Genomic DNA, 23,027 nt, shown 5'->3' with positions numbered 1-23,027 from the left:
TTTAAACTGCTGCCTCTGAGTGTCCCACTTTCGCATGGTGACACTAAGAGCAGTCATAGCCTTGGTTCAAGCGGGATAATTTCTCACCACCCTCGATCTCAAGGAGGCATACTTGCATATACCCATGTGGTTGCTGCATCAGAGGTTTCTACATTTTGCAGTGCTGGGTTGTCACTTCCAGTTTAGGGCTTTGCCCTTCGGTCTCGCCACGGCTCCAAGAACTTTAACCAAGATTATGATGGTAGTGGTGGTGGTATCCTTCCTTCAATGTCAGGGAATCAGAGTTCACCTTGTCTCGATGACTGGCTCATTCGCGCGTCATCCTATTTGAACAGCATGGCATTCATGGACAAATTTGTCTGTCTTTTGCAGTTGTTGGGTTTGGTGATCAGTTTTGAAAAGAGCAGACTAACTCCATTGCAGACACTGGAATATATATTTAACACAGCATGGGGGAGGCTCTTCCTTATGGAGTGCAGGAGGTTGGAACTGGTTCAACAGATTTGTCTTCTCTTCAGTCAAGGTAGACCCAGGGTCTGGGACTACATCCAGTTTCTGAGGTCAATGACGGCAGCGATGGAAGTGATGCCAGGGGCAAGGGCACATATGTGGCGTTTATAGGAATCTTTTCTCAGCCACTAGCTTCTGGTGTCACAGAATTATGACCTTCAACTTCCTTGGATGCTGATTGCCAGATGGAGTGTGCGTTGGTGATTGTCGCCCAGGAATTTGACCATTGGGGCTCTCTTTCCAATAATATAATGGGAAGTGATGACAATGGACACCAGCATGTCAAGTTGGGGAGCTCATTACAAGCTCCATCTGACACAGGGCACCTGGACAAAACAGGAGGCTCAGTGGGCAATAAATCGCTCAGGATAGTGCGGAATGCCTTATTCGACTTTGCTCCCTTTCTGGCGGGGGCTCTAGTCCGAGGTTTGTTTGATTTTTTTTTTTTGTCCTGTAATTGGAAAACAATTTTTTTTTTAGTTTATCTACAAACCATTCCAGAGGCAGATAAACTAGTAGAGATGAGAAAAGCTGAATTGCTATAGTTACAAATGATTTCTAAAATTTTCTTTGTCGACTGCAATGTGACCTAGCCTGTTTTGATTTCCAACATAATGCGGTGACTACTTGAAGGGACATCGTCGGAGAAGAGAGCCTTCTTTCACCATCCAAATGAAATTACAGCTGACCCCTTCGTGACACAGTCCGAGGCTTCTAATAAGCTGCTAATAAAACAATAAGAAGAAAAGGATCCAAGATGGCGATTTGAGCAGGTGTGCCATGGTGGAACTCCCAAACACCAGTGAGTGGAGTTGTTTTTTGGAATTTTCCCCGTGCTGGAAATGGGGAAAAGGTAGGGGAAACCCAAGATACCTACCTCGGGCTTGGTAGAAGCCCCAACTGCCCGACAAACCACTCTGGAGAGTTTTGGGGTCCATGCGCTGGGACAAGCGGACACATGCTTTGACGGAATCTGCAACTTCGGAGGTGGACCGCAGCGCTGAGGGAGTCTATTTAAGCCCTCCACCTGATGCAGCTCCTCCAAGACCAGGAAGTAGCTACGCGTCGACGGGGTTACAGAGTGGAGAAGCGCCCGAGAGGGACCAACCTTCCCTAACTGTGAGAGGAGAGGACCCATCACTGTGTCGACTCCGGGAAGGTTGTCATCGGAGGAGAGCCAAAGTTCTTTGCTCTCCTCTTCTTTTGTCCAGGACGCTGCTTCCAGGAGGAATGGAGGTATAGTGAGACCTGCTGTTGCAACTATGGAATCGTTATGGGATTCAATTCCTCCCTTCTTCAGTTATCTAACTCCTTTAAGGGAGAGATTGCAGAACTGAAACAGTCGTGCCAAATTCTGTCCGACCAAATTGACAATCACTTGAATAAAATTACCTCACTGGAAGCTGAGGTTGCTCGTTTTCAGAGTTTTGCAGCTACAGCTATCAGGGATAGGGAGTTTCAAGCACGTAAGCTTGAATACTTGGAAAATCAGGGGAGGAAAAATAATTTACAGTTTTTAAATTTCCCCAAGTCTCCTCTCATACCTGCCCTTGATATGCTGAAGAAATATTTTGGGGAAATATTGGGAATTCCAACAGAAGGCTATCCGCCTATAGTCAGAGCCCAATATATTACAGGAACTTCCAGATCTTTGGCTGTGCGATCTCAACCTGAGTTAAACTTGACTGAATTCCTAGCAAGTTCTCTGGAAGTAATAACGGAAAGGACAACCCTTCTAGTGTCATTTGCCTTGGAGCCGGACAGAAATAACATTTTCCACATGTATTTTCGCTATATAAATGCAGTTTTCCTAGGGTCTAAAATACAAGTTTTTCTAGATTTAGCAAGGGAAACACAGAAAAGAAGGGCAGAATTTCTGGTTGTAAAACCCAGTGTTCTCAGTTTAGCTGGTACTTCTGTTTTGAAATCCCCTTGCAGATGTTTAGTGACTTTGAATGTAATTAATTATGTTTTCTTTGACCCCAAGAAACTGATAGAATTTGTTAATTCTAAAGAAGGTACTAGGGATATCCCGGTCACACCCAATAATTGATTTGCTGTATATGGGCTGCGTGTGTTAAATCTTCTCTGCTTGTTGGCAGCTGCCATTGCGGGGTCCTTGAATGTGAGGAAAGAACTGGGATTGATGCCCTACTGCAGCACTGTGTATGTCTACCCTCCTCGGCTCTTGGTAGGCTATATGTTGAAAAGGTTTGCACTAGGGTTGAATAATTCTTGTAGCCACGGAGGCCATGGTACGCGAACCTGATTCGACTGCTGGACGGGGGCCTTTGTCTTCCGTAGGTACATGGCCTACTAAAGCAAGATCCGATGCTCATGGAGGATCCATGCCCTTTTGGACTTATGGCTTGGTTGTCGAAAGGGCTCGGTTGAGATGAATAGTTTATTCTGATTTGGTCATTGCTACCTTGCTTCTGGCTCGGAAACATTCTACATCCATGGCATATGCGAGGGTGTGGAGGACATTTGAGGGCTGGTGTTATGAGTGCAGACTTTTTCCCTTTTCTGCTCAGATCGCTCATATCCTAGCATTTCTCCAGGCAGGTCTTTAAAGGATTGGTGGTGGGTTCTCTAAAAGTTCAGGTTGCAGTTTTGGCATGTCCAGGGGCTGACTACAGAAGACGTCTCTTGTGGCTCACTCAGGTATTGTTTGATTCTTGTGGGGAGTGGGCTGCTTGCGGCTTCCCATTCATACACCGTTTCCAGAGTGGAACCTTAATTTACTCTTAGTCTCTTCAAAAGCCTCCTTTTGAGCCACTCTGAAAGGCCTCCTTGAAAGATCTTATGCTAAAAATAGCGTTTTTGGTGACTGTTGCGTTAGTACGTAGGGTTTTGGAGCTTCATGTGCTGTCTTGTCGGGATCCCTTTCTTTGCTTTTCGGAGGTGGGGTTCTCCCTGTGCATGGTTCCTTCCTTTCTTCTGAAAGTGGTATCAGCATTTCATCTCAACCAATCTGTGGAGCTTCTGTGTTTTCGCAGTGAGGACAAAAAGGCTCAGTGTTCTTCCTTGATGTACATAGAGTCCTTGTTAAATATCTGGAATTCACGAATGAGTTTTGCAAATCGGACAGACTTTGTGTTTTTTGGTAAAGAGAGGCTTGGCCTCGTGGTTTCCAAGCCCACAATTACTAGAAGGCTGAAGGAGATTATCACGTCCGCTTATTTGCTCTCGGTGAAGCAGGCTCCTAAGGTGGTTGCTGCAATGCATTCAGAAGCCACTTTTGGGGCTTCGTCCTCAGGGTGGTGGCAGCGGCACCAGGATCCCACCCACTCTAAGGATTGGTTTTGAGCATCTTACAGATTCTGGAGTAGGAAGAAGCTACATAATGGAGAGGCTTTTGGAGGGTTAGAGAGAAAGTAGGTCTTACCTGATAATTTTCTTTCCATTATTCCTTCCCACTATTCCAGAGGCCCGCCCAAGGTTTCTGAGATGTTTAGTCAGTGCGAAGTAATGGGTCAGATAATGACTGCACCTTGCATGGTGCTTCCTGCACATCTCTTGTTCTCTACAAGTTGTCCAGAGATGAGGTCCACACATGTTTGCTTGTCTGGTTAATGTTAGATTAGCCAGTTTTTTAAGGTTGTTGTGTTTGTTCAGAGTGTCTCCTTACTGCTTGTCTTCATAAATACTGAGGAGCTGGACTGGGTGCCAAGAGATATGTTTCAGCTCAGTTTTCAGTTCTGTATCTCCACCTGCAGGCTGATGGACACAGCTGTCCCACAGGTTCTGAAATAGTGGGAAGGACAAATGGAAAGAAAATTATTGGGTAATACCTAATTTCTCCCTAACCGTCAAGAAGCCTCCCTTGTCCTTCTTGGAAAATTTGGAAGACACTTAGTGGATGTTTGGGGCCTTTACGGAACATTCAAAGGTTCTTTGAGTACCTTTATGAATAACCCACAGAGGCAATGGAGTGGAGGTGTGGCCTAGTGGTTAGGGTGGTGGACTTTGGTCCTGGGGAACTGAGGAACTGAGTTTGATTCCCACTTCAGGTACAGGCAGCAACTTGTGACTCTAGGCAAGTCACTTAACCCTCCATTGCCCCATGTAAGCCGCATTGAGCCTGCCATGAGTGGGAAAGCGCGGGGTACAAATGTAACAAAAAAAAAATTAATATGGGCTTGCTGTACGATAGGTTTATCTATCTCAACAGACTGCTCATTCCCTACTCTCCCCTCCATGACCTCAGATCCACTAACAGTCTTCTCATGTTACCTCTGCCATCCATCATTTGCCTCAACACTTGTGACTTCTTTTCATTACCTGGGACCACAGCTCTGGAACGACCTCCCTCGCCATATCCATGACAACCTACCAGTTCCACCTCCTATTTCTTTGTACTGTAGTCTCCCTGTTTACTGTATGCTTCCTAGCACTTTTTTCCAGTTTCCTTTCCCTACTCCCCTTTGTTTTTCTCAAGATATCCCTTCCTTCTATCTTTTTTTTTTTTTAAGTTTTTATAAACTGCTTTGAAGCCAATGTCAGCCCTCTGCAGTATATCAAGCCTGTGGAATAAGTAAGTAAGTAAATCTCTCTTTTCAACATCCCACTCCTGTATAACCTAGAATGCCTTGTGGCTACCATTACCTCTATGTTTGGGGAGTTAGGTGGAAGAATTGTAGATGGATTAGAATTTTCAGAAGATCCAACCAAGCACATATCAGTTCTCGTCTCAGTGACTCCAATCCTAGCCTTAGTGACTCTTATACCAGCCATTCTAGTTTGGGCTGTAGTGATATATGTACTTTAGGCTCTGGCAACTTCAGTTTCATGGTGCAACAACTCGTACACCACAGGCTCTGACAAGTCAAGGCAGAGCAGCATTGACTCCTGCACCAATGACTCCACTGTACTCATCTAGCTCAAAAGATGCCTTCACAAGTACTTCAAGCTCCTGTGATGCTGGTGCTGATGTGAACCTAATTCTAGATACAGAAGCATGTGTGCTAGTAATTCCAGCTGCATCCCAGTAACTGGGACCTCTGCTGTAGACACTCCTGCTCCAGAAACTCCATTGTCCCTGTTTCAAATCAGTCCCACATTGCCAGATACTTCCGCATCAGACATTTTTATATTTTTTGAGAACTTTTTTTTTTTAGTTTTCAACAGTTTTTATTAATGAAGCACAAAAATAGTGTTTACATAATGAAAGTATCAGTACAATCAACCAACATACAATAAGTACGATAATTGTGCGATATTACTCATCTTCATTAATCTTTTAACTTTATCCCCCACCCCTTTAATGTTACTGATAATTGACATTTTATTCAACAGGGTCTATTAACAACAATTTATCAACAACTCCTTTCCCCCATACTCTTTCCTTCTACCAATTGATAACATATATTCAAATGCATTAACCCCCGAAGTATAACCACTTTCAGATGTCAGCTTTACATTGCACAATCGAATGCATTGTACTAAAACCAAGCAAAAATGTAGGGTCTTACTCCCCTCCGTAAGAGAGCCAGGGGGCCTGTGTTCTGATGGCCCTCCTACCCCTCCCCGGAAGATGTCTTTAACAGACTGGAAAAAGGCTGATGTACCTCCAAATGAGCTTCCCACCCCTACTACCTCCCCCCGCCCTCCTAAACCCTCCCTCCCCTCTCCCAGGTCTGCTCTACTGTTCTTTCCCAATTTCAAAGAGGTAATAAGAAAAATCCCTATTCCCATTCAATTTCCATTAGTCGCCAAGGGAAGCTTAGACAATGCTCCAAGTTTATTGATAATATGACTCCTCGCCCTATGAGACAATGTGTTGATATATCCTTCCCAGGTAAGGTAAAAATTGCTTTGTGTCTTAAGGTTAAGCAGAGAGTCCTGGAGCTCCATCATAAGTAAGTCATGTAAACGATTCCTCCATTGCCAAAAAAAGGGTTTCAATTCTTGTGTCCAATTAACAAGTATGCACTTCATGCCAACCAAAAAAGCCTAATGGGCCATTACATTCTGATATCTCGAACCCCCCTCCACTGGAGGATGACAGCCCAATAGAATACACGTAGGCAGCTGTTTAACCGTCTTCCCCCCTATCCTTTCTAAAAACTTGACTATCTTAGTCCAAAAAGCTGTTATAGCTGAGCATTTCCAGAGAGCATGGTAGAAGTTATTATATGGCGCTCCACAGCGTCTACATTGGGCCGATTCTATATACCCCATTTGACACATCCGAGACTGAGAGGTGTATGCCCTATATATCACTCTGACCTGGCATTCTCGAAGCTTTGCGTTTTGCGTCCATTTCAAAACTCCTCTCCAACCCTTCAACAAGTCTCTCGGGGTGACTCCTCTTTGTATGTCTGCTGTCCACTTTGCTGCCACTTGTGTGAGCTCTCCCTGTGGCTGAGCCAGTAGTAGCCTTTTATGTAGTAAGGATATCGAAATAGGATCCTCTGATACCATCTCGAATAACTCCCCCATCTTAGTGGTCAAATCAACACCAAGTGCTGCTCGGGGTCGTGAGGCTATATAGTGTCTAAGCTGTTCATATGCGAAGCATTGAGAACTTTTTTTTTAATTGAATGTGTAAACTAGACAAAGGATAGAAACATGCAAATGAACATTGGTACATATCACAGATAATAAGGGTCAGTAAGCATAGCTCCTTGATCCAGACTCCAGGCCTGCCAAGACCAAAAATGACATTGACATAGTACCTGCATCAGTTTGGACCTTGTTGTGGCAGACATGGGATCCAGGGGTTTTTTGTTGGGGGGGGGGGTGAGTTTCTGAAGTCTGTCCATAAAGAGAAGAGGTGAATAAATTGATATTTTCTAAAATATTTGTAAATTTCTTGCACACTAAATAAAGTCCTTTGGGAGTCTTTAGGGAACAAAGGACTATTCTGTTGAACTCGCTCTTTAATTTTAGATGATAAACTGGATTAGAAACTAGTTGAATTATATAGGAGTGTGGCAAACGGCATTCATGCTGAGGGAAGAGAGGATCATCATTGGAGTGGTTCAAGAAGGTCTAAATTTGTTTAATAACTTTATAAGTAATATTGAGAGACAGGAAGTGGCAAAGAAAAGGCATTGGGGCCAGCCGGAAGCAGTCTGTTTACATCGCTACTTTGGCAGGCTACTGCCATACATTTTAATTAGATTGTAAGCTCTGTCGAGCAGGGACTGTCTCTTCATGTCCAAGTGTACAGCGCTGCGCACATCTAGTAGCGCTATAGAAATGATAAGTAGTAGTAGTAGGCTAAAGAGATGATGGACCCGGAGGCAGAGGAAAGGAGGGATGCTGGACTTGAAGTGGGGCGAGGAGGATCAACCTCAGGGGCATTTTGCCGGTCTCAGCATTTTGCCGGTCTCACTGAATGATAGTTTTGCCCTTACGGGCTCTGCAGTTGGAAGGGCCAAGGGTGACGGGGGGTGGGGGAGCAACACTTGCCTCTCTCTCTCCTCCCTCCCTTCGTGCGGGCACACTAGGCATACCTTTGCTGGCAGCCAATAAATGGACTGCCACCACTCCCAACGTCTTGCTCTGAGCAGCATGCTGAAACTTCTCACACATGCTGGAGAAGTCCCAGCCTGCTGCTCAGAGCTGGAAACAAGGAGCGGGGAACAGCAGCAGTCTATTTACTTGGCTGGCAGGGCTCAGCATCCCCACCAGCAATGTAAAAGAAAATTCAGCAGGGGGCCCAAGCCCACATTTTGGGAGCCAGTTGTTACAGTAGCCATGGAGGGCCCTACTTTAACAACCGGCTCCCAAAATTCTTAAAAACTTAACAACTGGCTCTTGCGAGCCTGTGAGAGCCTGCTTCAGCACACCACTGCTTACGGGGATTATTTAACTCATCATTCTATCTCTCTTCTAATTCTCTCAGGAATTGCAAAAAAAAAAATTGTCCTCATTCTGCTTTCCCCTGTTATTACGTATGTAAGCGTTTTTCATTGTTTAATTGTTTAATGGATAGGCTTAATATATCGTGTTTTCTCCTTTTCCTCCACCCAAGATTCAGCATCTGCCCCTTCTCAGTTCCCCCTGCCAGTCTGTTGGTCCCTGGAAGTGGCAGCATTAACATAAGAACATAAACAGAGTCATAGTGGGACAAAAGTCTATCATGCCCAGTATCCTGTTTCCAACAGTGACCAGTTCAGGTCACAAGTACCTGACAAGATCCCAAAAGAGTGAAACAAATTTTAAGCTGTTTATCCTAGAAATTAGCAGTAGATTTTCCCATCTTAATAATGGTTTATGGCCTTTTCTTTTAGGAAGGTATCCAAACCTTTTTTTAAACTCTGCTAAGCTAACTACCTTTACCACATTCTCTGACAGTGAATTCCAGAGTTTAATTACACATTGAGTGATGAAATTTTTTTCCAGTTTGCTTTAAATTTACTGCTTAATATCTTCATTGCGTGCTCCTTAGTCCTTATATTTTTAGAAAGAGTAAACAAGCAATTCATGTCTACTCGTTCCACTCCACTCAGTATTTTATAGACCTCTGTTATATCTCCCATCAGCTGTCTCTTCTTCAAGCTGAAGAGCCCTAAACTCTTTAGCCATTCCTCATAGGGAAGTTGTCTCATTCCCTTTATCATTTTTGTCGCCCTTGTATGTTTCTTTTATAGTTCTGCTATATTTTTTTTGAGATGCGATGACCAAAATTGCACACTATTCGCGGTGCGGTCATACCATGGAGTGATACAGAGGCGTTATAATAATCTCATTTTTATTTTCCATTCCTTTCCTAATAATCCCTAACATTCTATTTGTTCAGTGAGCGGCGGCAGCTAAGAAAGCAGAGGGGTTTTAAAGTATCATCAATGATGACACTTAGATCCTTTTTCTGGTCAGTGACTCCTAATATGGAACCTTGCATCCTGTCACTATAATTTGGGTTCAGCTTTCCTACATGCATCACCTTGCACTTGCTCATATTAAATGTCATCTGCAAGCTCTGAAGGCTTCCCTCTGACCCATCCTGCCACATCTGACTTCACTTCCTGTTTCTGAATCTGCAGGATGGGTCAGATGGAAAGCTTCGAACCATTCTGCAGGTAACATATGTGCAGTTCTGCAGCTGGGGAAGATTAACAGAACATCTTTAAGGTTGATTGGCATGGCGGGTAAGGGATGTTGAATCGTGGATGTGGGGAAAGAAGTCGGATTGTCTCAAGGACAGGGGTCTGGAGTGGAAGAGAGCATAAGAGATGGTTGGAGTAGTCAGGAGCCTCTACAATGTGATTAATTTTTAAAATCACACTTGATGATATATTAATTTCTGAGTAAACTGCAATTAAAATGCATTCCTAAAATATACACTTCACTTTCAAGATCTCCTGTCTCATGTTCTCTTAGTAAAGTCTTTGACCAGTGCATGCTGATTCTTTCTGGACACCTCCAGGTGGTGCTCCTGGGCTTGTATACTTAAGAGCATTTGACAGAAATCTGAGTCCTCCTTCAAAGCTTTATAATTCAAAAGTAAGATTTTGAAAAAAATAATTCTCAAGTCAACTGGTGACCAATGCAATTGCTTTTATAGCGGCATAGTAGACTGAAAACATGAAACACCATATATCAGTCGAGCAGCTGCATTCTGTACTGTCATTTAATAGTAGAACCTGAAATCCCCAAATAAAGAATTGTAATAATCCAAACTATATAAAACCATCACCTGAACCACAGTTCAAAATTCCTCTAGGTGAACCTAAGACTTTACCTTGCTCAGCAGGCACATCTTTAAAAATAAAAAGGATTTTTCACCACCACACCTTATATCTGCGGTATAAGAGAGTCTGGAGTCCAATAGAATAATACCCATATTCTTGACCTGTTGAGCAATGCGAATTTGATGACCACATAACTCTGACCAATTCTGTATTGTAAATATGTACACAGTCATCTCTTCTGTTTTTACACACACATTGGTGTGTGTGTGTGTGTATATATATATATATATACACATACATATGAAAGTTAAAAAACCCTTAAGAGAGAAACTTCACTGGCTCCCACTTAAGGAACGAATTGCATTCAAGATCTGCACGATTGTACACAAAATCATTCACTCCGACGCCCCAATATACATGCTAAACCTCGTGGACCTACCTCCCAGAAACGCCACAAGATCATCCCGCAAATTTCTCAACCTGCACTTCCCCAGCTGTAAAGGACTAAAATACAAGCTGATGCATGCCACTACCTTCTCTTACATGAGCACGCAGTTATGGAATGCACTACCTACAGACCTGAAAACAATCAACAAAATAACCATCTTTCGCAAAGCCCTGAAGACATACCTCTTCAACAAAGCCTACAATGAGAATGATAACCTCAGTAATCCACCTCACCAACCTACTCAGTTATGAAAACCCACCTTCTATAACTACCCTAATCACTCCCTTCCTCTTCTCTCTTCCCTACTTAATCTCGGCACAATACTAACTGTATCTGATACCCTAAAATGACAATGTTAATAAAACTATGTAAGCCACATTGAGCCTGCAAATAGGTGGGAAAATGTGGGATACAAATGCAATGTATGTATATATTTTTTTTTCTTTTTTTTTTTTGGGAGGGGGGGTGATTGTTGATTACTAATTGGTGAACACTGATTGTTTTGGTTCTTGTTCTTAGAATGTGCAGTAGTTAACATTCAGAAAATATTTGACAGATTTCTTCCTATTCTTATTGCTTTCTTGTTTCTCTTTTAAAGGTAAAGAACAAAATGACTAAGGAGCAGTACATTAAGATGAACCGAGGTATTAATGACAGTAAAGATCTTCCTGAGGAGTATCTCTCATCTATTTACAATGAAATAGCAGGAAAGAAGATTGCAATGAAAGAAACAAAAGAGCTAACAATTCCAACAAAATCAACGAAACAGAGTAAGTGCCAGCTAAAAACCAGCTTCAATGAAAATATGTATTTTTTTTTACTTTCCTTTCTCTAAACACAAAGTAAATCATGCTTAGTGTCACTGACGGGTGACTTTTTGTGTTGACGCTCACAAAATGTTTCACGAGCTTTCCAGGAAAACACACAGATTCTTTGGGCAGGTAAGATAGTATTTGCAGGCTAGGCAGTATACCTTAGTTCATCTACTACCAAAAACATTTTTTTCTGCTGTATTTGTTTAATTGGGTGTAGGAACAGTGCTAGCGGCTGGCTGCAGGACCTCACGTAAATGTGGCGCACACGTGCAGGTTGCATATAAAAGTCAAAACACTTTATGTACACAAAGGGATAGTAATCAGCTTTCCATATCATCAAGCTGATCAATCCATAGACTGGTGGGTTGTGTCCATCTACCAGCAGGTGGAGATAGAGAGCAAACTTTTGCCTCCCTATATGTGGTCATGTGCTGCCGGAAACTCCTCAGTATGTTCTCTATCTCAGCAGGTGGTGGTCACACACAGCAGCAGCTCTGGCTAGGCCTCCAAGCCTAATTTTTAGGTTTTGTTGAGTGCCTGGGGTTGAGGGCTCTTTTGAGCAAGTGCAAACCTGGTGGTGCCAGGTCCCTCCTTTTCTCCCCCCTCCCGCTGGCTCCGTTAAAAAAAAAAATTTTGAACGTCCTTAAAGGCGTTTATTTCGACGTTTATTTAAGCGTCTATTGCAGCTACTCACTGGGACACCAGGTCGTTACAGCTCGGAGCGGACAGCAGGTAATTTTACCTTTTTATAGCGGGCAGGGGGTTCCCCGATTCTTCTCCTCGTGGCATATGGCGTCGGAGGGCGAGGGCGCAAAGGGTCGCTCCCCGGATCGCTGGAACGCTTCTAGAGGGGATGCGGGGGTCTTCAAGCCTGATTCGCCCTTGTTGGGTGACAGTTTCGTGACCGATGTATGTCCCGGTCCTTCCTCCGGCGTGGCGGTTTTTCCCGCCATAAACGCCCATCCCCCGCTCCTCGCCTCCGCCATCTTGGCCGGCCACGCGGCTCGGACGGCTTCTTCTTGGGCCGCCCTTGAGGTTGGAGACATTAATGCCATGAACGCCCTTAATTTGGGCGACGGCACAAAAGCGGCTAAAGTTAAGAGCCGTTCTTCCCGCGCGGCTCCTTCGCGGAGTGTCGCGCCGGACGCCATCTTGGATGCGCAGCATGTCTCTCCCCCGCTCTTGCGAGCGCCGGTTGAGGGTGCGTCTAGGGCTGTTGCCCAGGCTGCGGAAGTGCACAGTCTGGGGGGTTTCTCCCCCGAGTTTGTTTTGCTGCTGCATCAGGCCTTCCTCATGCACAACGCTGCCCCTGCTCCCTCGTCTGGTAAAGAGGTTGAGGTTCCCAGAGGTAAACGCCCTCGGGTTGATTCCCAGGCCTTGGAGGAATTTGTCTCCTCCGATGTAGATGAGGGCAGCGTGTCTGAGGTCTCCCAACGGTCCTTTGCGGATTCCTTGGAGGAGACGGATCCCCGCTCGGTTGGAGCGGATGACCCCTCTGCAGCGCGGCTTTTTAGCCCAGAGGATTTGCCCAACCTGTTGCTACAGGCCATGGACACTTTGAAGATTTCCTCTCCGGAGGACGTCTCTCCCTCAGCCCCTGTTGGCTCTGCCATTATGCTGGGGACGAAGCGCCCGCCTAGAACCTTCCACGTGCATGATGCTATGCACACCTTAATTTCGGCTCAATGGGATGTCCCAGAAGCGAGCCTTAAAGTGGCTAGGGCTATGTCCCGCCTCTATCCTTTGGCTGTGAGTGAACGTGAGGCCTATCTGTGGCCTACCGTGGATTCTTTAATCACTGCGGTGACTAAGAAAACGGCGTTGCCGGTGGAAGGTGGCACGGCCCTAAAGGACGCCCAAGACAGAAGATTGGAGGCGGCCTTAAGGTCGTCCTACGAGGCTACTGCTTTAAATTTGCAGGCCTCAGTTTGCGGTTCCTATGTGGCCAGGGCGTGCCTGACTATGGTGCGGCGGGCTTCCCCCTCGGATTCTTCCTTGAGGGATGATTGGCCGGCCCTGGAATCGGGCTTGGCCTATTTGGCAGACTTGCTGTATGATGTCTTGAGAGCCTCAGCTAAAGGCATGGCTCAGACAATCTCTGCGCGGCGGTGGCTTTGGCTGAAGCATTGGTCTGCTGACCACGCCTCTAAATCCCGCCTGGCTAGATTGCCTTTTAAAGGCAAGCTGCTCTTTGGGGTCGAGCTGGACAAAATCGTGACCGATCTCGGCACGTCTAAGGGCAAGAAGTTACCAGAGGTCAGGGCTCGAGCTAGTGCTCGCCCCGGTACCTCCAGAGGACGGTTTCAGGAAGCCCGTCGGTACCGCCCGGGCAGGTCGGGCTCTTCTGCCTCCTCTTCCTTTAAGAGGACCTTCTCCCCCAAGCAGCGTTCCTTTCGCAGAGACCGCCGTCCCGGAGGTGCTCCCTCCGGTCCTCCCCCAGGGTCTCGTACCCAATGACGGGGTCTTGGTCCACGCCCCAGTGCAGATTGGAGGACGGCTGTCCTCGTTTCTGGGCGAGTAGACCACAATAACTTCAGACGCTTGGGTGCTGGAAGTCATCAGAGACGGCTACAAGCTAGAGTTCTGCCGACCCTTAAGAGACGGGTTTGTACTCTCTCCCTGCAAGTCTCCGGTCAAAGCTGTGGCAGTGCAGCAGACCTTGGACAATCTCATCCGCCTGGGGGCGGTCGTTCCGGTGCCAGAAAATCAGCTTGGCAAGGGACGTTACTCCATTTACTTTGTGGTACCAAAGAAAGGAGGTTCTGTCCGGCCTATCCTCGACCTCAAAGGGGTCAATCGGGCCTTGAAAGTTCGGCACTTTCGCATGGAGACTCTCCGCTCTGTTATAGCGGCAGTGAAGGCAGGGGAGTACCTGGCATCCTTGGACATCAAGGAAGCGTACTTGCATATTCCCATCTGGCCTCCTCATCAACGCTTCCTGCGTTTTGCAGTACTGGGCCGACACTTCCAGTTCAGAGCCCTCCCGTTCGGGTTGGCTACTGCTCCGCGGACCTTCTCCAAAGTAATGGTGGTCATCGCGGCCTTCCTGAGGAAGGAAGGAGTACAAGTCCATCCTTATCTGGACGACTGGTTGATCTGAGCCCCCTCTTATGCAGAGTGCGGCAAAGCTGTGAACCGGGTGGTTGCTCTTTTGAGCTCCCTGGGATGGATCATCAACTGGGAGAAAAGCCAGCTGCGCCCCACTCAGTCCCTGGAGTATCTGGGAGTTCGATTCGACACCCAAGTGGGCAGAGTGTTCCTGCCAGACAATCGGATTGTCAAGCTTCAGGCTCAGGTGAACCAGTTCCTAGTAGCCTCTCCTCTTCGGGCTTGGGACTATGTGCAGCTGTTGGGCTCTATGACGGCCACGATGGAAGTAGTGCCCTGGGCCAGGGCTCATATGAGACCACTTCAACTCTCTCTGCTGCAGCGCTGGACTCCGGTGTCGGAGGATTATGCTGTGCGCCTTCCCTTGGGCCCAGCAGTGCGCAAGGCGCTGAGCTGGTGGACGCAGATGGACAAGTTGTCTGCAGGAATGCCTCTGGTGACCCCCGAGTGGATTGTCGTCACGACGGACGCTTCCTTGTCGGGCTGGGGAGCCCACTGCTTGGGAAGGACAACGCAGGGACTCTGGTCTCCTGCAGAGGCAAAGTGGTCTATCAACCTCCTGGAACTCAGAGCCATTCGGTTGGCGCTTTTGGAGTTCATCCCGGTACTGGCGTTGAAACCGGTACGGGTTCTGTCGGACAATGCCACGGCTGTGGCCTATGTCAACCGCCAGGGAGGTACCAAGAGCGCCCCTCTAGCCAAGGAGGCTATGAATCTATGCCAGTGGGCGGAAGCGAACCTGGAGCAGCTTTCAGCGGCCCACATTGCCGGAGTCATGAATGTCAAGGCGGACTTTCTCAGTCGCCATACCTTGGAGCCCGGAGAGTGGCAGCTATCTGCTCAGGCGTTCTTGGACATCACGAAGCGCTGGGGCCAGCCGAGCCTAGATCTGATGGCGTCATCGGCCAATTGCCAAGTGCCGCGCTTCTTCAGCAGAGGACGGGACCCTCGATCCCTGGGAGTAGATGCTCTTCTCCAACAGTGGCCGACACAAGAGCTTCTCTATGTGTTCCCGCCCTGGCCCATGTTGGGCAGGGTGCTAGACCGGGTGGCAAAGCATCCCGGCAGGGTAATCCTGGTGGGTCCGGATTGGCCCAGACGTCCCTGGTATGCGGACTTGATCAGGCTCGCAGTCGACGATCCTCTGCGACTGCCAGTGGAGCAGGGCCTGTTGCATCAGGGTCCCGTGGTGATGGAGGATCCCTCCCCCTTTGGTCTTACGGCCTGGCTATTGAGCGGCAGCGTCTGAGGAAGAAGGGCTTCTCAGACAAGGTCATCGCCACTATGCTGAGAGCGAGGAAGCGCTCTACTTCTACTGCTTACGCCAGGGTTTGGCGTATCTTTGCAGCGTGGTGTGAAGCAGGCTCACTTTCTCCCTTCACTGCTCCAATTTCTTCAGTGTTGGCGTTCCTGCAAGAAGGTCTAGAGAAAGGCCTGTCGCTCAGTTCCCTTAAAGTCCAGGTAGCGGCTCTGGCTTGCTTCAGGGGCCGCCTGAAGGGTGTTTCCCTGGCTTCGCAGCCAGATGTGGTGCGATTTCTCAAGGGAGTTAATCACTTGCGCCCTCCTCTGCACTCAGTGGTGCCTGCGTGGAATCTCAACCTGGTGCTAAGAGCATTGCAGAAGCCGCCTTTTGAACCCTTGTCGAGGGCATCTCTGAAAGACCTGACGTTGAAAGCAGTCTTTTTGGTGGCTATCACTTCAGCCAGAAGAGTTTCCGAGCTCCAGGCGCTCTCTTGTCGAGAGCCTTTTCTGCAGTTCACTGAGGCAGGAGTGACTATTCGCACAGTGCCTTCCTTCCTGCCCAAGATTGTTTCTCGATTCCATGTGAATCAGCAGCTCTGTCTCCCTTCCTTTCGTAGGGAGGACTACCCAGAGGAGTACTCTGCTCTTAAATATCTGGATGTGAGACGAGTCATCATCAGATACTTGGAAGTGACCAATGATTTCCGGAAGTCAGATCATCTGTTTGTCCTGTGTGCAGGTCCTCGTAAGGGTCTGCAGGCTGCTAAGCCTACAGTGGCAAGATGGGTCAAGGAAGCCATTGCAGCGGCTTATGTGGCCGCGGGGAAGGTGCCGCCTATCCAGCTGAAGGCTCACTCCACAAGAGCTCAGGCGGCCTCGATGGCAGAGGCCGGATCCGTCTCCTTGGAAGAGATATGCAAGGCGGCAACTTGGGCTTCGGCTCATACATTCTCCAAGCATTACCGTTTGACTGTGGCTGCACGGGCGGAGGCCCGGTTTGGAGCTTCAGTGTTGAGGTCAGGGATTTCAATGTCCCGCCCTGGGTGAGTACTGCTTCGGTACATCCCACCAGTCTATGGATTGATCAGCTTGATGATATGGAAGGTAAAATTATGTATAATCATACCTGATAATTTTCTTTCCATTAATCATAGCTGATCAATCCATAGCCCCTCCCAGATATCTGTACTGTTTTTATTCTGGTTGCATTTCAGGTTCAAGTTTAGTCTTCAGTTACTTCAGAAAGACTTCGTGTTCAAGTTTTTTCACTTGGATTCTTCAAGAGTTAAGACGAGTTTGTGTTACAGTGAGCTGCTGCATTCCTCTCCCCTCCGTTTTACGGGGCTGGATTGAGACTTAAAATTCTGCCGGCACTCCCTCCCGCTTCGTGCGGCTGTAGGGCAGCTTTGTACCCTTCCCGCTTCGGCGGTGTTAGGGTCAGTCAGCTCCTCCCGCGGTTGCGGTTGCAGGATAAGCCAGATCCCCCCGCATCGGCGGGTGTGGTGTCCCTCCCCCGCTCCGCGGGGATGAGCTGGACGGATTCCCCCCCCCACTGTGTGGGGATGAGCTGGGTTAATTCCCCTCCCCCGTTTCGGCGGTGGTGAGCTGGGCAGAGTGTCCCTTCGTGGGTGTAATTCTCTAAGTGCTGAGTCCTGCGGATGGAGCTTTGATATCGACATACTGAGGAGTTTCCGGCAGCACATGACCACATATAGGGAGGCAAAAGTTTGCTCTCTATCTCCACCTGCTGGTAGATGGACACAACCCACCAGTCTATGGATTGATCAGCTATGATTAATGGAAAGAAAATTATCAGGTATGATTATACATAATTTTACCTTATTACTTCAAGGCTTAGTCCTTTTAATTAGTTAGTCTCTCTCTCTCTCTCTCTCTCACACAGGAAATACTCTTAACAGGGCTGGCTGCTAGCCAGGCCCAAACAGAGTGGCTCCTAATGCTGTTTTGGGCCCTGCGTGTGCATACACCAAAATCAGATACTCTCTGGATATACTTCAAGGTTATCTCCTACCTTGGCAGTCTTCCTTACATGTATAATTAACTCCTGGAAGCTGAGATACACATTCACAGTTTCCCAGCCTAGGGAAACACTTAGGTTCATGCTACTCCTCTTCCTTGTCACTTCCCTCAGGTACTGTAGCCACCTCTCTGCATGTGCTGGGAGTTCCTTATTCAGGACTGCTCCCTTGTAGGCTTCTTGACTTGGGGCTTTCCCCTTTGAGACTTCTTCACTTGGGGCTTTCCCCTTGGAGACTTCTTCACTTGGGGCCTCCCTGATCTTTTCTACTATACAGATTAAACTTCTTCCCTGCCTTAGATCAGCACCACTGAGGGAGTGTTCCTAAGGGAACCTACCTCTGAACCACTCATTCCCTCACCTTGGGCTTCACACAATGAGTCTTTCTTTTCACGCAAAAGCCTATCTTAGTGTTATTTTTCTTTTCCCCTTACTGTTACAGTAGTTTTAAAGGCTTCTTGTTTTTCGTCAGTGCCACTTTTATTACGGGTCTGTAATAGGCATTCCCAGCAGGAGTTCCTTTTGATGACAAGCAGGATAATAAGTTCACTTAACCAGGTAACATCATTCAATAGAGCCCAGTGTGGGAAAGCTTTCCCTAGCTTTAGTACTTTGAAGAACCTTAGACTCTGACCACATATATTTCTTTGTGAGCAATTGTTTGCTATAAATTTGCACATAGATTACCTCTGTTTTTCCTCTAAGGATAAGCAGGATGTCAAGCCCTTACATCTGGATGATGCCATCTGACAATGCCCACACAGGATAAATTTTCTGTAGGTTCAAAAATTTCTAGATGCTTTGTTTTGGTTGTACTGTGCCTGTTCAGGACTAGCTTCATTGCACCAGACTACCTCAGTTTTTCTTTTCTTTCAAACTGACCAGATGTTTTTTTTTTCCTCCATAGTAATACAGATATGTTAAAATGCTTTCTCTGTTGCATTCATGCGCGTGGCTTCCTTTTAGTCTTCCATTAAATTTTATGGCATATTTTAAGTTGTCTGCATTTTCACCACTTTTTTGACTGACTGGGCTTTTTCTACAAAAACAATTACAGCTGAAAAAAGCACTCAACTTCCAAAAAAAAAATGTAGATGATGTGGCAAGACCATATTTGGCGCAGATACCCATAACTGATGCTTTCATTGCCTAGGTCCAGATCACAAAGCTGCTTTAGTGTAATTTGTTTGTTCAGGTGACCTGGAGATGATGTTATGGCCACAAAGAGCAGAAGGAAAGGCTCCTTCAGTTGATCTAAGGTCATCGACATCAGAGCTATTCGACCAGATACTGGAGGTGCATCATAAATGAGGCGACCTCGATCTCCATTCACATTGAACATTGATAGAAGCCATTGGAATTGGCCACCTACTGAGGCTTATTCCAAAAAGAAAGATCTGGCTTCTTTGACTTTGAAAACTACCAGTTTTGAGCATCGATTGGTGGGAAAGGAGCACCTAGGTCATGGCAGTTGCCATATCAGTCAAATATCCCTGGGTAGAGGTCCACTCATCTTCCTCGATGCCCTAAGAAAAAAAGAGGACACATGCCCCTCCCCATCACCCTGTCCCGCCCCTGCCATACCCCACCACATCCTGCCCCCAAAGAAAGCCAAATTACCTCTCTTCCCCCCCCCCCCCCCAGGTAGATCCCTTCCCCAATTTTCCAGCCTCCCTCCACCCACATAACTCTATTCAATACCCCTCCCCTCCTCTCCTTTACCTTAGTGTGGTGTCCTGGTAGTCTAGTGATCTCTTCAGGGCAGGAAAGAGCCCCCTCTTTCCTGCCTGGCACGTCTGCCGACTGTCTTTCTCCCGGCGCCGATTCAAAATGGCTGCCGAGAGTTCAAGCAGTGACCTTGCAAGACTTCTGAGGATAGGACGCCCGTCTGCCCACCAGCTTGTCTGTTCGTCCACAAATCTGGACAAGGGCAGGCTGGAAAAACCCATCCGGTTGCCTGGCCGTGTCCTCAAAAAGAGGACCTATCCTGTTAAAACCGGACATATTGTAATCCTAGTTAAACCCCTTTCCTCCACAAGAAAGGAGAAAGTTCTCCTAGAAAACCTCTCCACTGATTTTTGTGTAGGATATGGCTGATTAAGTCCTATCTTAAGTATCACACTATTCTTTATTGTCCCACCAAACAGTGCAAACATTTGGGTTGAGAGACTGAGGACTACTGAGCTGTGATGTCATCACTTAAGAACCCTGTGCAAGTCCCTGTCAGTCAGGATTTCTCAGTCTTCAACAGGTGATAGGTTTCCTGCATAGCTTTTGGTGATCTGGTAGGACTTTTGTTTCCTTTTCCTTGGTGAGTCATATAAAAAAAATCAGGGCCGTGCCAACACGGTAAGCGAGGTAAGCATGGCAGGGGGGCGCTTCCCTCTGGGGGGCGCCACCGCACCATTCTCACCTCGCTCGCCCTCCCTCCCCCCAACATCCCTTTTCTTTTTTTTTCCTTTTTAAATGTACCTCCGTAGCGGTTCCGGCAGCGCAGCGTCAGTGAAGGAGGCGGTGCTCCCGACGTTGCTAGCCTTCCCTTTGCTGTGTTCCGCCTTCTTCTGACGTCAAGGAAATGACGTCAGAAGAAGGTGGAACACAGCGAAGGAAAGGCTAGCGACGTCGGGAGCGCCGCCTCCTTCACTGACGCTGCCGGAACCGCTACGGAGGTAAATTTAAAAAGAAAAAAAAAGAAAAGGGATGTTGGGGGGAGAGAAGAGGGCGGGCAGTTGAATTGAACAATGGGAGCGGGAGGGCAGGGGAGTGGGGGGGGGGCGGTCATGGAAGGGAGAGAGGGAAATTGCTGGAAAAGGATGAATGGAGGGGGCAGGGGACAGAGGAGCATGGATGGGCATGGATTGGGAGGGCAGGGCTCAGGGAGAGAGGGGAATTGCTGGAAAGGGATGAATGGAGGGGGCAGGGGACAGAGGAGCATGGATGGGCATGGATTGGGATGGCAGGGCTCAGGGAGAGAGGGGAATTGCTGGAAAAGGATGAATGGAGGGGGCAGGGGACAGAGGAGCATGGATTGGGATGGCAGGGCTCAGGGAGAGAGGGGAATTGCTGGAAAGGGATGAATGGAGGGGACAGATGGGCATGGATGGATATGGATTGCAGGGCTCAGGGAGAGAGGGAAATTGCTGGAAAAGGATGAATGGGGGGGGGCAGGGGACAGAGGAGCATGGATGGGCATGGATTGGGAGGGCAGGGCTCAGGGAGAGAGGGGAATTGCTGGAAAGGGATGAATGGAGGGGACAGATGGGCATGGATGGATATGGATTGCAGGGCAGGGCTCAGGGAGAGAGGGAAATTGCTGGAAAAGGATGAATGGAGGGAGCAGGGGACAGAGGAGCATGGATGGGCATGGATTGGGAGGGCAGGGCTCAGGGAGAGAGGGGAATTGCTGGAAAGGGATGAATGGAGGGGGCAGGGGACAGAGGAGCATGGATGGGCATGGATTGGGAGGGCAGGGCTCAGGGAGAGAGGGAAATTGCTGGAAAAGGATGAATGGAGGGGGCAGGGGACAGAGGAGCATGGATGGGCATGGATTGGGAGGGCAGGGCTCAGGGAGAGAGGGGAATTGCTGGAAATGGATGAATGGAGGGGGCAGGGGACAGAGGAGCATGGATGGGCATGGATTGGGAGGGCAGGGCTCAGGGAGAGAGGGGAATTGCTGGAAAAGGATGAATGGAGGGGGCAGGGGACAGAGGAGCAGGGGTGGGCATGGATTGGGATGGCAGGGCTCAGGGAGAGAGGGGAATTGCTGGAAAGGGATGAATGGAGGGGACAGATGGGCATGGATGGATATGGATTGCAGGGCAGGGCTCAGGGAGAGAGGGGAATTGCTGGAAAAGGATGAATGGAGGGGGCAGGGGACAGAGGAACATGGATGGGCATGGATTGGGAGGGCAGGGCTCAGGGAGAGAGGAGAAATTGCTGGACATAGAGGAGAGGGAAGAGAGATGAAGGAGATGAAATGAGGGAAAAGGAAGAGAGGAGAAAAACTGCACATGGATGAAGAAAATAGGCAGAAGCTGAGGACCAGAAATGAAGAAGAAAGGAGGAAAGGAAAGAAATAAATGGAAAGGAAGCCCTGGAAACGGAGTTAAGAGGACAGATAGCAGCAGAATCAGATACTGGGCCAGCATGATCAGAAAAAGAAAGTCACCAGCAACAAAGGTAGAAAAAAATCATTTTATTTTCATTTTAGTGTTTGGAGTATGTCCACTTTGAGAATTTACATCTGCTCTCTTATTTTGGAATGTATAGCAATCTGTTTCTAAGAATATTGCTGACAATTCCTGTCAGTGTGGCAAGTGGTGAGCGATCATTTTCACGGGGGGGGAGGGGGCGGCGCCACCGCCGCCAACTGATAGTCTGCGGGGGGGAGGGGGGGGCCACAACTGATAGTCTGCAGGGGGGCGCCAGAGACCCTAGGCACGGCCCTGAAAAAAATAGAGGTGTAACACCTGGGGGTCACACAGGACCTATTCCCTCCCCCCCCAACCAACCCTTTTATTAAGGGTTAGGTTTTTTTTTTGTGCCTCAGACCTATTCTGTGGTAGAAAACCTTGAATGGCTGAACTGAATTGCTGCTGAACAGACAGATTGACTAGCAGTTGCCTGTATTGGTGCTTCATTGTTTTTGATTTACCTGGAGAAAAAGGCTGCTTTTGAAAGGCTTTTGTTTTTTATTGCTTTGGTTTACTTTGACAGACTAGCCTCCGTGCAGGATTGCTGGTGTTTTTTTTTTTTTTGTTTTTTTTGTTTTTTTTTACTATGGCAGCACTGCAGGATAAAAGTAAGTACCATTCAGTTTGTGAGGTGTGAAAGTCAGCCACTTTGGTGGTAGGAAAGAAGAATAACAGTGAAGATGTACAACCCAGCATGACAACAGTGAACTATCCTTCTCTCCAAGGTCAAAGGGAAGATACAATGTGCACTGAGTCCCGACGGAGTGTGGCAGCAATAACAGTAACAGCAGGCATCATGTCACTGTTTTTTTGAGGCTCTAATCCCTTGACAAAATGACAGCAAAATGAGTGTCTGTCAGGACTCAGTGAGCCAGAAGATAAGCGTTGTCCTGCATGACTTTTTTAAGCTTATTGCTAGTCACCTAGCACAATGTTATTTGGTCAAAACAATTAATGATTACTTTAATAGAAATCACAATAGTTATTACAAATCATAGGGACGGAGGGGTTTTTGTCAATGATTACAAC

General features: G+C 47.5%; 1 protein-coding gene across 2 annotated transcripts in view; it reads left to right on the top strand.

Moving 5' to 3' along the window:
• ARFGEF1 (ADP ribosylation factor guanine nucleotide exchange factor 1) overlaps nucleotides 1-23,027 on the top strand; it is a 456,734-nt gene that overhangs the window by 188,576 nt on the left and 245,131 nt on the right. For both annotated transcript variants that reach the window (XM_030215298.1, XM_030215307.1), the window contains exon 18: nucleotides 11,201-11,372. In XM_030215298.1, coding sequence (XP_030071158.1) covers nucleotides 11,201-11,372 — 172 coding nt within the window. The remainder of the gene's footprint in view (nucleotides 1-11,200; nucleotides 11,373-23,027) is intronic.

The sequence above is a fragment of the Microcaecilia unicolor genome, chromosome 1 (genome assembly GCF_901765095.1).
Source record: "Microcaecilia unicolor chromosome 1, aMicUni1.1, whole genome shotgun sequence".
NCBI lineage: Eukaryota > Metazoa > Chordata > Amphibia > Gymnophiona > Siphonopidae > Microcaecilia > Microcaecilia unicolor.
Note: the sequence above shows the minus strand (reverse complement) of the source record. Positions and strands in the feature narration are given on the sequence as shown.